This window comes from Entelurus aequoreus, linkage group LG18, assembly GCF_033978785.1.
Source record: "Entelurus aequoreus isolate RoL-2023_Sb linkage group LG18, RoL_Eaeq_v1.1, whole genome shotgun sequence".
Lineage (NCBI taxonomy): Eukaryota > Metazoa > Chordata > Actinopteri > Syngnathiformes > Syngnathidae > Entelurus > Entelurus aequoreus.
The window spans coordinates 46354060-46372137 of record NC_084748.1 but is presented as its reverse complement, the minus strand read 5'-3'; the positions used below and the strand labels follow the sequence as shown (position 1 = coordinate 46372137).

The 18078-nt window shown below is 37.2% G+C and overlaps 1 protein-coding gene across 7 annotated transcripts in view; it reads left to right on the top strand.

Annotated features, from left to right (window-relative positions):
* Window positions 1–4036: 4036 nt before the first annotated feature.
* Window positions 4037–18078, top strand: part of LOC133634191 (ankyrin-2-like) — a 195092-nt gene continuing 181050 nt past the window's right edge. For all 7 annotated transcript variants that reach the window (XM_062027271.1, XM_062027272.1, XM_062027268.1 and 4 more), the window contains exon 1: window positions 4037–4423. In XM_062027271.1, coding sequence (XP_061883255.1) covers window positions 4298–4423 — 126 coding nt within the window. In that variant the 5' untranslated portion in view covers window positions 4037–4297. The remainder of the gene's footprint in view (window positions 4424–18078) is intronic.

Here is an 18078-nt window from a genome sequence, read left to right as displayed (position 1 = left end):
AAATGGTATTAGGGAATTTCGGGAAAATCTGGAATTTTTTTGGAACTTGGAAAAAGGGTAGTTTGAATTTCCAGAATGGTGGAATTTGTTAAAGGTGGAATGGGTTGAAAAATTTGGGAATTGTGGAAGTTTGAAGAATGGCCAATTCATTTTAATGGGAATTTCCAAAAACTTTGGGGATTTCGGGAAAAGCGGGAATTTTTTTGAAAATGATGAAAAAAAATGAGTGAATGAGTTGAAATGGTTGGTGTTGGAATTTTCCAAATTCGTCGAGAAATGTTGAAGTTGTATTATATTGAATTGAGAAATTATATTATGAAATTCCTTGAATTTCGGGAAAACCGGGAATTTTTCCTGTTCAAAAAACAACTTTGTTTTTTGTCCTGATTAAGAGGAATGTTCTGACGGTAGAACGGTTGAAATGCGTTGAACAATGTGGAAGGAGTAGTCGCCATAAAAAAGGGTGGAAATAAGGCTCTGGAAAACCAGGAATTCTGGAAAATCCTGGAATTTTTTTTAACTTGGAAAAATGATAGTTTGAATTTCCAGGATGAGTGGAATATGTTGAAGGTGGAATGGTTTGGAATAGGTTGAAAAATGTGGAAATGGTGGAAGTTTGAAAAATGGCCAATTCATTTTGAATGAGGAAAAATGTCCCTGAAAACGGAGAATTCAATGGGAATTTTATGGGAATTTCGGGAAAAGAGGGAATTTTTGGGGACAATGTTAAAAGACTTGAATGGTCTGAATGAGCTGAAATGGTTGGTGTTGGACTTTTTCAAATCGGTCGAGAAATGTTGAAGTAGTAACATGTTTAATTGAGAAATGGTATTAGGGAGTTCCAGGAATTTTGGGAAAACCGGGAATTTTTCCAGGTCGTTTTTTGTCCTGTTTAAGAGGAATGTTTTGATGGTGGGACGGTTAGAGTGGGTTGAAAAAGGTGCGAGGAGTAGTTGCCAGAAAAAAGGGTTAGAAAAAAAGGCAATTCCTGGAATTATTTTGAACTTGATAGTTTGAATTTCCAGGATGAGTTTGAATAGGTTGACAAATTTGGAAATGGTGGCTGTTTGAAAAATGGCCAATTCATTTGGAGTGGGGAAAAAATGTCCCTGAAAACTGAGAATTTAATGGGAATTTCATGGTAATTTCGGAAAAGAGGGAATTTTTTTGAGAAAATGTTAAAATACCTGAATGTTCTGAATGGTTGGTGTTGGAATTTTTCAAATCGGTCAAGAAATGTTGAAGATGTAACAAATTGAATAGAGAAATTGTGTTACGGAATTTCGGGAAAACCGGGAATTGTTCTTGTTCAAAAAACAACTTTGTTTTTTGTCCTGATTAAGAGGAATGTTCTGACGGTGGAACGGTTGAAATGCGTTGAAAAATGTGGAAGGAGTAGTCGCCAGAAAAAAGTGTGGAAATAAGGCTCTGAAAAACCAGGAATTCTGGAAAATCCTGGAATTTTTTTAACTTGGAAAAATGATAGTTTGAATTTCCAGGATGAGTGGAATATGTTGAAGGTGGAATGGTTTGGAATAGGTTGAAAAATGTGGAAATGGTGGAAGTTTGAAAAATGGCCAATTCATTTTGAATGGGGAAAAATGTCCCTGAAAACTGAGAATTCAATGGGAATTTTATGGGAATTTCGGGAAAAGAGGGAAGTTTTTGGGAACATGTTAAAATACTTGAATGTTCTGAATGGTTGGTGTTGGAATTTTTCAAATCCTGTTGAGAAATGTTGAAGTTGTAATATATTGAATTGAAAAATGGTATTACGGAATTTCGGGAATTTCGGGCAAACTGGGAATTTTTCCTGTTCAAAAAACAACTTTGTTTTTTTGTCCTGATTAAGAGGAATGTTTTGACGGTAGAACGGTTGAAATGCGTTGAAAAATGTGGAAGGAGTAGTCGCCAGAAAAAAGGGTGGAAAAAAGGCTCTGGAAAACCAGGAATTCTGGAAAATCCTGGAATTTTTTTAACTTGGAAAAATGATAGTTTGAATTTCCAGGATGAGTGGAATATGTTGCAGGTGGAATGGTTTGGAATAGGTTGGAAAATGTTGAAATGGTGGAAGTTTGAAAAATGGCCAATTCATTTTGAATGAGGAAAAATGTCCCTGAAAACGGAGAATTCAATGGGAATTTTATGGGAATTTCGGGAAAAGAGTGAATTTTTGGGGAAAATGTTAAAATACTTGAATGTTCTGAATGAGCTGAAATGGTTGGTGTTGGACTTTTTCAAATCGGTCGAGAAATGTTGAAGTAGTAACATGTTTAATTGAGAAATGGTATTAGGGAGTTCCAGGAATCTTGGGAAAACCGGGAATTTTTCCAGGTCGTTTTTTGTCCTGTTTAAGAGGAATGTTTTGATGGTGGGACGGTTACAGTGGGTTGAAAAATGTGGGAGGAGTAGTTGCCAGAAAAAAAGGCAATTCCTGGAATTATTTTGAACTTGATAGTTTGAATTTCCAGGATGAGTGGAACGTATAGAAGGTGGAATGGTTTGAATAGGTTGAGAAATGTGGAAATGGTGGAAGTTTAAAAAATGGCCAATTCATTTTGAACGGGAAAAATGTCCCGGAAAACTGAGAATTCAATGGGAATTTTATGGGAATTTCGGGAAAGGAGGGAATTTTTGGAGAAAATCTTAAAACACTTGAATGTTCTGAATGGTTGGTGTTGGAATTTTTTCAAATCGGTCGAGAAATGTTGAAGTTGTAATATATTGAATTGAGAAATTGTATTACGAAATTCCTGGAATTTCGGGAAAACCGGGATTTTTTCCTGTCCTGATTAAGAGGAATGTTCTGACGGTGGGACGGTTGAAATGCGTTGAAAAATGTGGAAGGAGTAGTCGCCATAAAAAAGGGTGGAAATAAGGCTCTGGAAAACCAGGAATTCTGGGAAATCCTGGAATTGTTTTAACTTGGAAAAATGATGGTTTGAATTTCCAGAATGGTGGAATATGTTGAAGGTGGCATGGTTGGGAATAGGTTGAAAATAGAGATGTCCGATAATAACGGCCTGCCGATATTATCGGCCGATATATGCGTTAAAATGTAATATCGGAAATTATCGGTATCGGTTTTTTTATTATCGGTATCGTTTTTTGTTTTTTTTGTTTTTTTTAAAATTAAATCAGCATAAAAAACACAAGATACACTTACAATTAGTGCACCAACCCAAAAAACCTCCCTCCCCCCATTTACACTCATTCACACAAAAGGGTTGTTTCTTTCTGTTATTAGTATTCTGATTCCTACATTATATATCAATATATATCAATATAGTCTGCAAGGGATACAGTCCGTAAGCACACATGATTGTGCGTGCTGCTGCTCCACTAATAGTACTAACCTTTAACAGTTAATTGTACAAATTTTCATTAATTACTAGTTTCTATGTAACTGTTTTTATATTGTTGTACTTTCTTTTTTATTCAAGAAAATGTTTTTAATTTATTTATCTTATTTTACTAATTTTTTTTAAAAGTACCTTATCTTCACCATACCTGGTTGTCCAAATTAGGCATAATAATGTGTTAATTCCACGACTGCATATATCGCTTGATATCGGTATCGGTTGATATCGGCATCGGTAATTAAAGAGTTGGACAATATCGGATATCGGCAAAAAGCCATTATCGGACATCCCTAGTTGAAAAATATGGAAATGGTGAAAGTTTGAAAAATGGCCAATTCATTTTGAATGGGAAAAATGTCCTGGACAACCTGGAATTCTGGGAAATCTGGGAATTTTTGGAATTTGTCAAGGGAAAGCCCGCGATTGGCTGAACAATTTGAAGTTGGAACATTTGAATCGGGTGAAAAACGTGGAAGGTGGAGCGCGTCAAAATCTGGAGAATAATAATAATAAATTGAATTTTGGTGTAGAAAATCAATGTGTGAATGCTTTGGAGCATTCACACAATAATAATAGATTTGAAATGGAGAGAGAGAGAGAGAGAAATTGGTTGAGTGCTTGTTGTTACTGAGTGTCCCTGAACGCACCATCGATCCTGCAGCGTTTCTGGGAAGCGCGTCAGAAGGCGCGTTCACGTCCACGCGCTCCCATCAGGAACACAACACTGGCGTTTGTCCTCCGTCCTCCAGCATGAACACCGCCCGGCTCTGTGGATTCTGAAGCCCGCTCTCACACCCCATCTCGGACCGGCGTCAAGGCTCCTCCACACGACCCCCTCGCTCGCCGCCACCACCACCACCGCGGTTCTACCGCCTCCCTCCAGCCGCAGTCCGCCGGCCCAGCCAGGGGAGGAGGAGGAGGGTGGGAGTGACACCATGTCCAGCAGCCCCGAAGAGGCTCTCTCCAGGGGCGGCGGCTCCGACCTCAAACTGGCCTCCTCCAACAACACGTCGCCGGAGGGCACGCAGCCGCCGCCGATGCACCAGAGCCGGATAAGGCAGGTGGGTGTCTTCCGGTCGCCGGACCTCTAAAACGAGGCTGCGGAAGGCGTTGCCGTCACATCTGCGTACCACACACGCGGTTCCACTTCCGCCATTAATACATAAAACATCTATTTTTATATCTTTTTTTATTTTTAAATGTACTTTTCATGGTTTCCGCTCAACGCAGCAGTTGTCATGGCGGACAAAACAAACAACACAAGCCCGTTAAAACCCCGAATGTCTACGATTTAATCGCACATTTAGTTTCTAAACCGATCCTTTATCGTCGTGTATCTTCGGAGGAATATGACTGCAGATGCCCCCCCCCCCTTCCCCACTAATGTGATGCCAGTAATGGACACTTGACTCCATCCTTACAGGGTGGGGCACCGAGCTGAGCTCACTTGCTTCAACGCCATCACGGGACTTGAAGTTGAAACATCAAATATTTATACGGTTTTTCGTACTTGAAAGTACCGAAGGCCGAGCCACAATGGAAAGTGAAGGAAATAATAATACCCGGCCGGAGCATCCTGGGGGTTGCGGGGGTAACGTCCGGGGTCTGTCATCGACCACCGTCTTTTGCTGTGGTTGTTTAATAATCAGGGGTGTCCAAAGTGCGACTAGGGACCAATTTAGTTAATTAAAAAAAAAAATACTATTACAAAAAAACAGTATCATTTTAACCGCGACCAATAGGTAGGGTTGGGTATCGTTTGAATTCGATCGATTCCGATTCCGATTCCTGGCGATTCTCGATTCCGATTCTTTTAAGAGGCAGGGTCAAAAAAAAGTTTAGGATATTTTAAATGAGCTAGCTAACCTACAGTCTTTCTGAATGAAATAGTCTGACATTCTCCATCAATTTTAATTCTATTAACTTTTTATGAACTTTACTATAAATTCCTCACAGGGCTGTTTACAACTAGAATATAAATATCAAATCTATGAACTTGAATATAAATATTATACATTATGAATACATTTTCCCAGGGGTACACTTTCCTCAAGAGAGCTTTATTTTTGAAAACCTCATGAAAACACATTTACACATAAGTGTATGATGCTGCAGGAAACCTCATGAAAACACCTTTACACATAAGTGTATGATGCTGCAGGAAACCTCATGAAAACACATTTACACACACAAGTGTATGATGCTGCAGGAAACCTCATGAAAACACCTTTACACATAAGTGTACGATGCTGCAGGAAACCTCATGAAAACACCTTTACACATAAGTGTATGATGCTGCAGGAAACCTCATGAAAACACATTTACACACACAAGTGTATGATGCTGCAGGAAACCTCATGAAAACACCTTTACACATAAGTGTATGATGCTGCAGGAAACCTCATGAAAACACCTTTACACATAAGTGTATGATGCTGCAGGAAACCTCATGAAAACACCTTTACACATAAGTGTATGATGCTGCAGGAAACCTCATGAAAACACCTTTACACATAAGTGTACGATGCTGCAGGAAACCTCATGAAAACACCTTTACACATAAGTGTATGATGCTGCAGGAAACCTCATGAAAACACCTTTACACATAAGTGTACGATGCTGCAGGAAACCTCATGAAAACACCTTTACACATAAGTATGATGCTGCAGGAAACCTCATGAAAACACCTTTACACATAAGTGTACGATGCTGCAGGAAACCTCATGAAAACACCTTTACACATAAGTGTATGATGCTGCAGGAAACCTCATGAAAACACATTTACACACACAAGTGTATGATGCTGCAGGTATTTAAAAATGTTACCGTGCTCCCACTGATGGGCTAACCTGGTGCAGAAAAGCAAATAAACAATAAGAAACCACTTGCAAAACCCAGTCCAGATTAGCAGCAGGTACAGTATACAATCAGAGACAGTTCTTGTTTAGGAAAATGACCATATCCGCCTTCTCTGTTATTTCGCGGTTATTTCATTTTTTTTTGTAAAGTAAAGCCACACTTTCGACCGCCGACGCCCGCTATCCATACTTGAGCTTGACTGACTCCCTCGGCTATGCTAACACTTCCGGGGTTGGGCGCTTCTTCGTTGGTGTTCAGCGGCTTCTTCTTCCGGTCGGCGGACATATTTTTTTCCGGTCGGCGGACTGGGTATCGAAACTAGGAATCGAAATGTAAACTTTTGAACGATTCCGGGAGAATCGGAAAGTTAGCCCCGGTTCCAATCGATACTCGATACTCGATACCCAACCCTACCAATAGGTCAAAGTCCCAAGGAGGAGTTCGTTAAAGTACGACCCCTGTTTTTTGCCGACAATAACCAAAATGGCCGACTTCCTGTTTACGTTTTTTTTTAGGTGTGGGTTCTTGAGACTTGTGGGTTGATGGTTGAATCGGGGTAAAAAAAAATGGCACAAAATATTGAGAATGTATTACTTGTGGTTAGTGTCCGCCCCGAGATTGGTAAGTCGTGAGTTCAAACCCCGGCCGAGTCATACCAAAGACTATAAAAATGGGACCCATTCCCTCCCTGCTTGGGGGTTTAAATCACCAAAAATTATTCCCGAGCGCGGCCACCACTGCTGATCACTGCTCCCCTCACTTCCCAGCGGGTGGAACAAGGGGATGGGTCAAATGCAGAGGGTAATTTCACCACACCTAGTGTGTGTGTGTGTGACTATCAGTGGTACTATATCTTTAATTTAGCTATGAATATGTCAGGTTTTTTCAATGGGGATTTTCAGAGAAATTTGGGAATTTGGGGAAAAACCGTGAATGTTTGAAAATATAGGTAATACCACAATTGTCCTAGATGATATGAATGGGTTGGTGTTGGAATTTTTCGAAATGGTTGAAAAATGTTGACGTAGTAACAGTTTGAATTTTAATTGGTATTTCGGAATTCCTGGAATTTCAGGAAAAACCCGGAATTTTTACGAGACAAAAAAATTACTTTTGTTGTCCCATCTTAGAGGAATGTTTTGAAGGTGGAATGGTCAAAATAGGTTGAAAAATGTCACCACACCTAGTGTGTGTGTGACTATCAGTGGTACTTTAACTATGAATATGTACAGTTTTTTCAATGGGGATTTTCCTAGAAATTTGGGAATTTGGGGAAAAACCGTGAATGTTTGAAAATATAGGTAATACCACAATTGTCCTAGATGATATGAATGGGTTGGTGTTGGAATTTTTCGAAATGGTTGAAAAATGTTGACGTAGTAACAGTTTGAATTTTAATTGGTATTTCGGAATTCCTGGAATTTCAGGAAAAACCCGGAATTTTTACGAGACAAAAAAATTACTTTTGTTGTCCCATCTTAGAGGAATGTTTTGAAGGTGGAATGGTCAAAATAGGTTGAAAAATGTCACCACACCTAGTGTGTGTGTGACTATCAGTGGTACTTTAACTATGAATATGTACAGTTTTTTCAATGGGGATTTTCCTAGAAATTTGGGAATTTGGGGAAAAACCGTGAATGTTTGAAAATATAGGTAATACCACAATTGTCCTAGATGATATGAATGGGTTGGTGTTGGAATTTTTCAAAATGGTTGAAAAATGTTGACGTAGTAACAGTTTGAATTTGAATTGGTATTTCGGAATTCCTGGAATTTCAGGAAAAACCCGGAATTTTTACGAGACAAAAAAATTACTTTTGTTGTCCCATCTTAGAGGAATGTTTTGAAGGTGGAATGGTCAAAATAGGTTGAAAAATGTCACCACACCTAGTGTGTGTGTGACTATCAGTGGTACTTTAACTATGAATATGTACAGTTTTTTCAATGGGGATTTTCCTAGAAATTTGGGAATTTGGGGAAAAACCGTGAATGTTTGAAAATATAGGTAATACCACAATTGTCCTAGATGATATGAATGGGTTGGTGTTGGAATTTTTCAAAATGGTTGAAAAATGTTGACGTAGTAACAGTTTGAATTTGAATTGGTATTTCGGAATTCCTGGAATTTCAGGAAAAACCCGGAATTTTTACGAGACAAAAAAATTACTTTTGTTGTCCCATCTTAGAGGAATGTTTTGAAGGTGGAATGGTCAAAATAGGTTGAAAAATGTCACCACACCTAGTGTGTGTGTGACTATCAGTGGTACTTTAACTATGAATATGTACGTTTTTTTCAATGGGGAATTTCCTAGAAATTCGGGAATTTGGGGAAAACCATGAATGTTTGAAAATATAGGTAATACCACAATTGTCCTAGATGATATGAATGGGTTGGTGTTGGAATTGTGTAAAACGGTTGAAAAATGCCGACGTAGCAACAGTTTGAATTTTAATTGGTATTTCGGAATTCCTGGAATTTCAGGGGAAAACCCAGAATTTGTACGAGACAAAATAATTACTTTTGTTGTCCCAACTTAGAGGAATGTTTTGAAGGTGGAATGCTCAAAAACGGTTGAAAATTTTCACCACACCTAGTGTGTGTGTGACTATCAGTTGTACTTTAACATTAACTATGAATATGTCTGTTTTTTTCAATGGGGAATTTCTTAGCAATTCGGGAATTTGAGGAAAACCGTGAATGTTTGAAAATATAGGTAATACCACAATTGTCCGAGATGATATGAATGGGTTGGTGTTGGAATTGTGTAAAACGGTTGAAAAATGTCGACGTAGCAACAGTTTGAATTTTAATTGGTATTTCGGAATTCCTGGAATTTCAGGGAAAACCCAGAATTTTTACGAGACAAAAGAATTACTTTTGTTCTCCCAACTTAGAGGAATGTTTTGAAGGTGGAATGGTCAAAAACGGTTGAAAATTTTCACCACACCTAGTGTGTGTGTGACTATCAGTGGTACTTTAACTTTAACTATGAATATGTCTGTTTTTTTCAATGGGGAATTTCTTAGCAATTCGGGAATTTGAGGAAAACCGTGAATGTTTGAAAATATAGGTAATACCACAGTTGTCCTAGATGATATGAATGGGTTGGTGTTGGAATTTTTCGAAATGGTTGACACATTTTGACATAGTAACAGTTTGAATTTGAATTGGTATTTCGGAATTCCTGGAATTTCAGGGAAAACCCAGAATTTTTACGAGACAAAAAAATTAATTTTGTTGTCCCAACTAAGAAGGTTTTGAAGGTGGAATGGTCCAAAAAACGGTTGAAAAATGTGGACTATGAAAACCTTCCAGGAAGAAGTGAAAATAGGTCATTGGAAAACAGGGAATTCTGGGAATGCCTGGAATACTTTGGAACTTGGAAAATAATAGTTTGATTGTCCAATGGGAGTGGAGTGTGTGGATGGTGGAAAGGTTTTAATCGGGTGAGAAATATGGGAATTGTGCAAGTTCGATAATGGCCCGTTCATTTTCAATGGGAAAAATGATGCCTCGTTTGTAGCTATATTTGATTGACAGTTAATTTCCTTTACTTATGTTCTCTGTGTATTTAATTTATATTTGCATGTATCATGACACATTATCTGTATGCAACATTGGCTGCATTTCTGATAGTTGTTTGTGTGCCATGTTGTTCCAGACCACAGCAAATGTTACCCAGCTTGCAACGATTTTAATAAATCCAATAGAACTTGGACACACACATCTATACCTTTGGTCATTCTAAGACATTTCCAGGAGTTATCTCACCCTCTGAGACGTTTTACTAATGTTTTCCAACGTTGTAAAAATGTGTAGAATAAATATTACATTTCAACATTTCTGTCAACAAAGATTTGTGTCAGCCTGCGGCACATAGTCATTTTGATAGTAGGCTAATATAGCTAATATAGACACATCATGTGTTGTCTTCATTATAACACTTATATAAGACTTTTAATGTCATTTTGATAGTAGGCTATTATAGCTAATATAGACACTTACATCATGTGTTGTCTTCATTATAACACTTATATAAGACTTTTAATGTCATTTTGATAGTAGGCTAATATAGCTAATATAGACACTTACATCATGTGTTGTCTTCATTATAACACTTATATAAGACTTTTAAAGTCATTTTGATAGTAGGCTAATATAGCTAATATAGACACTTACATCATGTGTTGTCTTCATTATAACACTTATATAAGACTTTTAATGTCATTTTGATAGTAGGCTAATATAGCTAATATAGACACTTACATCATGTGTTGTCTTCATTATAAGACTTTTAATGTCATTTTGATAGTAGGCTAATATAGCTAATATAGACACTTACATCATGTGTTGCCTTCATTATAACACTTATATAAGACTTTTAATGTCATTTTGATAGTAGGCTAATATAGCTAATATAGACACTTACATCATGTGTTGTCTTCATTATAACACTTATATAAGACTTTTAATGTCATTTTGATAGTAGGCTAATATAGACACTTACATCGTGTGTTGTCTTCATTATAACACTTATATAAGACTTTTAAAGTCATTTTGATAGTAGGCTAATATAGACACTTACATCATGTGTTGTCTTCATTATAACACTTATATAAGACTTTCAATGTCATTTTGATAGTAGGCTAATATAGCTAATATAGACACTTACATCATGTGTTGTCTTCATTATAACACTTATATAAGACTTTTAATGTCAATTTGATAGTAGGCTAATATAGCTAATATAGACACTTACATCATGTGTTGTCTTCATTATAACACTTATATAAGACTTTTAATGTCATTTTGATAGTAGGCTAATATAGACACTTACATCATGTGTTGCCTTCATTATAACACTTATATAAGACTTTCAATGTCATTTTGATAGTAGGCTAATATAGCTAATATAGACACTTACATCATGTGTTGTCTTCATTATAACACTTATATAAGACTTTCAATGTCATTTTGATAGTAGGCTAATATAGCTAATATAGACACTTACATCATGTGTTGTCTTCATTATAACACTTATATAAGACTTTTAATGTCAATTTGATAGTAGGCTAATATAGCTAATATAGACACTTACATCATGTGTTGTCTTCATTATAACACTTATATAAGACTTTTAATGTCATTTTGATAGTAGGCTAATATAGACACTTACATCATGTGTTGCCTTCATTATAACACTTATATAAGACTTTTAATGTCAATTTGATAGTAGGCTAATATAGCTAATATAGACACTTACATCATGTGTTGTCTTCATTATAACACTTATATAAGACTTTTAATGTCATTTTGATAGTAGGCTAATATAGCTAATATAGACACTTACATCATGTGTTGTCTTCATTATAACACTTATATAAGACTTTTAATGTCAATTTGATAGTAGGCTAATATAGCTAATATAGACACTTACATCATGTGTTGTCTTCATTATAACACTTATATAAGACTTTTAATGTCATTTTGATAGTAGGCTAATATAGACACTTACATCATGTGTTGCCTTCATTATAACACTTATATAAGGCTTTGAATTTTTGCGGCTCCAGACAGATTAGTTTTTTGTGTTTTTGGTCCAATACGGCTCTTTCAACATTTTGCAAAAATGTACTTTGTCCGTGTTCATTGGTTGAAATATGACCACAACGTGACATTTGGTTTTATAATCGAAATTTTCCTCCTAATTTGTGTTACCTTGGGGCACTTCTCAGTGGCTAGTGGCGAACATGGCTGTCACTCAAATGCCGGTGACGGCGGAAAAAACCCACAACCCCAACCTCTTGCAGTTATTTACCGGACTAATTCAAACCTCGATGTCGATTCAATTTGGATTACTCGTGCAGCGCTATAGGATACTAAGAAAAGCGGTTTATTTGCTGTAATGGAGGTGATTATTATTAGCTTGGTGGAGCAACATTTTATTAGCTGCTAGCCACTCGTCAGCCGGGGCACTAAAAATAAACCTGAAGAGATCGGCGTTTGTGATCGGAATAAATGGCAATAGCGATTACGTACTTTTTAACGTAAATCGTATTACTCACTTATTTCACCAGCTATTGACACTAATTATGTGTAGAGTCATTTTCAGTGTACAGCAGATCCATACTGAAATGTGTGCACGTTTACACTGCACACCAAATGGGATATTTTTGCTCTCAAGTGACACAGATCGGATTTTTCTGAATCCAATTGGAATTTGATCTTTTCAACTTCAGTCCAAACGTAATGCGACCAGATTGCGACTTTTTCGTCATCTTTGGGCGATAAAAAAATCACATTTTCGCTGCAGTTGCTAAGTTGCTAAATTAGCCTTAGCGTCGTTAGCAACAGCATTTTTAAGCCTTACCAGGCTGAGAATTTTTAACCGTGTAGTTACAAGTACATGGTTTAATTGTATTGTTGGTCTTCTGTCTATCCTTCCAGTCAGGGGTTTATTTATTTTGTTTCTATCTTCATTTGAGAACGATGCTATCACGCTAGCTCAGTAGCTACGTGTGTCACCGATGTATTGTCTTGGAGATAAAAGTCACTTTAAATGTCCATTTCGCGTGCTCGACTCTCATTTTCAAGAGGATATAGTATCCGAGGTGGTTTAAAATACAAATCCGTGATCCACAATAGAAAAAGGAGAGAGTACATAGTTCTGTGAGGTCCGGTTGCTAAGTTGCTAAATTAGCCTTAGCGTCGTTAGCAACAGCATTGTTAAGCCTTACCAGGCTGAGAATTTTTAACCGTGTAGTTACACGTACATGGTTTAATATTATTGTTGGTCTTCTGTCTATCCTTCCAGTCAGGGGTTTATTTATTTTGTTTCTATCTTCATTTGAGAATGATGCTAACACGTTAGCTCAGTAGCTAAGTGTGTCACCGATGTATTGTCTTGGAGATAAAAGTCACTTTAAATGTCCATTTCGCGTGCTCGACTCTCATTTTCAAGAAGTTATAGTATCCAAGGTGGTTTAAAATACAAATCCGTGATCTACAATAGAAAAAGGAGAGTGTGGAATCCAATGAGCCAGCTTGTACCTAAGTTACGGTCAGAGCGAAAAAAGATACATCCATCACTGCCTCTCAAGTCCTTCACTGTAACGTTCCTCATCTACGAATCTTTCATCCTCGCTCAAATTAATGGGGTAATCGTCACTTTCTCGGTCCGAATCTCTCTCGCTCCATTGTAAACAACGGGGAATTGTGAGGAATACTAGCTCCTGTGACGTCACGCTACTTCCGCTACAGGCAAGGCTTTTTTTTATCAGCGAACAAAAGTTGCGAACTTTATCGTCGATTTTCTCTACTAAATCCTTTCAGCAAAAATATGGCAATATCGCGAAATGATCAAGTATGACACATAGAATGGATCTGCTATTCCCGTTTAAATAAAAAAAAAATCATTTCAGTAGGCCTTTAATTACCAGTTGCACTGTTGACTCTAATAACACAAAGTAAGTGTTTTTTTTTCTTTAAAACTGTCATTGCTCAAATAATAATAATGAATCAAAATCAATGTTGTAATGAATTATTGACATATTTAAGGCTCCAATTACTTCACATCAAATATTCCACTTTGACATATTTTTGGGTGAAAATATTGCATATTTTGTGTGTTTGCCAAATAAAAAACAAAGTTTTCTTTGACAAAAAGGACATTAAAAAATTTTTTTTTTAAATTATAAAAACTTACATTTGACAGATAGATCTGAAGTCAAGCTAAAGATTTAAGTGTTAAAAGTAAAAAAAAATATTATTTTGAACACTTTTAAGAGTGGGGCCCTCTTGGAATAATTTTTACTGCTAAAAAAATAGTAATTAAGTAAAAACAACAGTGTTATTAATTATTGACCTATTTAAGGCTCCAATTAATTCTGATCAAATATTACACTTTGAAATATTTTTTGGTGAAAATATTGCATTTAAAAACAAATAATTTTTTTGACCATATAAAACAGGGTTTTCTTTAAAAATAAGGGCATGAAACAAAAACACGTTTTTTCACTTTTATATAGACCTAAAGTTAATTTAGAGATTTAAGCATAGAATAGTCATTAAAAAAGACTTGAGTTGAGTTGAGTTGAGACTTTTATTAGTAGGTTGCACAGTGAAGTACATATTCCGTACAATTGACCACTAAATGGTAACACCCGAATAAGTTTTTCAACTTGTTTAAGTCGGGGTCCACTTAAATTGATTCATGATACAGATATATACTATCATATATACTATCATCATAATACAGTCATCACACAAGATAATCACATTGAATTATTTACATTATTTACAATCAGGAGTGTGGAGGGGGGGTGGGGTGGGGGGGGGGGGTATGGACATCAAGTAGTGGACATAGAGAGAGAGAGAGAGAGAGAGAGAGAGAGAGATCAGAAGGCATAAGAAAAAGAATCTGCATTTGATTGTTTACATTTGATTATTAGCAATCCGGGGAGGGTGTTAGTTTAGGGTTGTAGCTGCCTGGAGGTGAACTTTTATAGCGGTTTTGAAGGAGGATAGAGATGCCCTTTCTTTTATACCTGTTGGGAGCGCATTCCACATTGATGTGGCATAGAAAGAGAATGAGTTAAGACCTTTGTTAGTTCGGAATCTGGGTTTAACGTGGTTAGTGGAGCACCCCCTGGTGTTGTGGTTATGGCGGTCATTTACGTTAAGGAAGTAGTTTGACATGTACTTCGGTATCAGGGAGGTGTAGCGGATTTTATAGACTAGGCTCAGTGCAAGTTGTTTAACTCTGTCCTCCACCTTGAGCCAGCCCACTTTAGAGAAGTGGGTAGGAGTGAGGTGGGATCTGGGGTGGAGGTCTAGAAGTAACCTGACTAGCTTGTTCTGAGATGTTTGGAGTTTAGATTTGAGGGTTTTGGAGGTGCTAAAATAGACTAAAATATGACTTTTAAAAAAACATTTTTATGACTAAGACACTTCTGGGTTCCGGGGACCAAACTTGACGGGAGCCCTAAAGGTAAAAATAAATCCATACATTGTATTGGTTTTGAAAATGAAAAATATCAAAATGGCCCCTGCATGTTTTCATTTTTCTGTGCGCGGCCTCAGTGGAAAAAGTTTGGACACCCACACATGATTTATCTTCTTAATATCACGCGCTATCAACACGTTTTGGGGTTTTACTTCTATTGAATTGTATTTTGATAAGATCTACTGTAATATACCGTACATAAAACTTGTGCACACACTGACAAGAACTGTCCAGCACTGAGTCAAAATGATGCAGGTGGCTGAGGTCCATGCAAACGACTTTGTCGTCACTCAGTATTAGTCAGTCATGTAAATAACAACAACAGCGTGAAAACGCTGTGATTGTCCTACGCCGAGTGTGTGTGTGAATTAGTGTTAGCTTCCACTTGTCTGGAAATACTTTGTACAAGATGTTGGAGGGTGTGTGTGTTTGGTTGTTGTTTGTGCACATTGGTGAGGTTGGATGTCATTGATGTCGGAGCGAAGGTTGATCAGGGATTTGCACATTTAACACATCCAAACATGCTTTTATAACCCCTTCATTACGGACGCATAACAGTACGTTGTATGCCTTAAGAGCTGTGCTGGACATTAAGGTGACAGCCCATGGATTCCGGCTCTCTGGCTATAGCGCTCCTGGACTTATGTTGCCTTCCATTTACCTGGGAGTGACATCACAGTCGAGTTGTCAGCAGTCCAGTTAGGAGGTTGGAAATCAAGATGGCCACATCCACAAAAGCTATTTTTAGAATATAAAAAACTTATGGACTATTTCTGCAACCTTCAAACACAGTTGATGAAGAAGAGAAAGACGCTTTTGCTAGCGCCTAACTAAGTTTTAGAAGAAAAAAATATTCTCCCATATATTAGACGCAACTGCAGATATATACGTTGTGAAATGTTATTTACACAGAAATATTCTGTAAATGTTTATTTACATACCTTAATTGTTTACAAAGGCTGTCTGTAACACGGCAGTAAAACGGGTTAGGGTTAACCCTAACCCTAACCCGACCTCGGGTTGATGGTTGAATCGGGGTAAAAAATGGCGCAAAAATATAGAGAATGTAGGTCATCGTATAACTATGAATATGTCCGTTCTTTTCAATGGGAATTTCCTATAAATTTGTGAATTTTGGGAAAAACTAATTTTTTTGAAAATATACACTACCGTTCAAAAGTTTGGGGTCACCCAAACAATTTAGTGGAATAGCCTTCATTTCTAAGAACAAGAATAGACTGTCGAGTTTCAGATGAAAGTTCTCTTTTTCTGGCCATTTTGAGCGTTTAATTGACCCCACAAGTGTGATGCTCCAGAAACTCAATCTGCTCAAAGGAAGGTCAGTTTTGTAGCTTCTGTAACGAGCTAAACTGTTTTCAGATGTGTGAACATGATTGCACAAGGGTTTTCTAATCATCAATTAGCCTTCTGAGCCAATGAGCAAACACATTGTACCATTAGAACACTGGAGTGAGAGTTGCTGGAAATGGGCCTCTATACACCTATGTAGATATTGCACCAAAAACCAGACATTTGCAGCTAGAATAGTCATTTACCACATTATCAATGTATAGAGTGTATTTCTTTAAAGTTAAGACTAGTTTAAAGTTATCTTCATTGAAAAGTACAGTGCTTTTCCTTCAAAAATAAAGACATTTCAATGTGACCCCAAACTTTTGAACGGTAGTGTAGGTAATACCAAAATTGTCCTACATGATATGAATGGGTTGGTGGAATTTTTCGAAACGGTTGAAAAATGTTGACGTGGTAACAGTTTGAATTGTAATTGGTATTTCGGAATTTCAGGAAAACCCTGAATTTTTACGAAAAAAACAACAACTTTCGTTGTCCCACATAAGAGGAATGTTTTGAAAGTGGAATGGTAAAAAATGGTTGTGGACTGTGAAAGTAGGGCTTTCCGGGAATTCTGTGAATTCCTGGAATTTTTTTGAGCTTGGAAAATAGTAGTTTGAGTGGAATGTGTGGATGGTGGAACGGTTTGAAAAATGTGGGAATTGTGCAACTTCGAAAAATGGCCCATTCGTTTTCAATGGGAAAAATTACTCGTAAAACCAGGAATTCTGGGTAATCTGTGATATTTAAAAAAAATGTTTTTTGGGAGCTCAAGATTCCCGGTCGAGCCGAACGTTTTGATACTCGGAACGGTTCCGATCGGATAAAAACTGTGGACTGTAGAGCGCGCCAAATTTTTGCGGCAGAAAAATAATAGATGACTTTTTAGCATAGAACCTTATATGTGTGAATGTTGGACTAATTTTAGCGGTCCTTGAACTCACCATAGTCGTGTAGACTGTGACGCAACAGTTTGTTTACATGTACAACTTTTTCCGACGCTGCCACAGAAAGACGTGTTTTATGCCACTCCTTCTTTGTCTCATTGTTTTTTTCATTTTCATTTTTATTATGGCCACCAGCAAAGAAAAATCCATAAATTAGCCCCTCCGTCTTATAAGCCGCAGGGTTCAAAGTGTAGGAAAAAAGTAGCGGCTTATAGTCTAGTATATAGATAGATAGATAGTACTTTATTGATTCCTCCAGGAGAGTTCCCTCAGGAAAATTAAAATATAGTATATAAACGTACAACAACACAAAAACTAATCACAAGTGCCAATAACGGGTATTATAGAAGTCTGTATTATTGTTTACATTCAGAGCAGCCATCTTTGGAACCAACTTCCGGTTGGTGAGAATGCGCCGATTTTCCGCGGACGAAATCCGACCTCGGGCGGCGTTCCAGTTTACACTTTTGATTAGGAACGTGAAAATTCCGTCTTCCTGGTACAAATGGAACGCAGCATTAATCCTTGATCCGTAGGGATTTGTGAACTTGT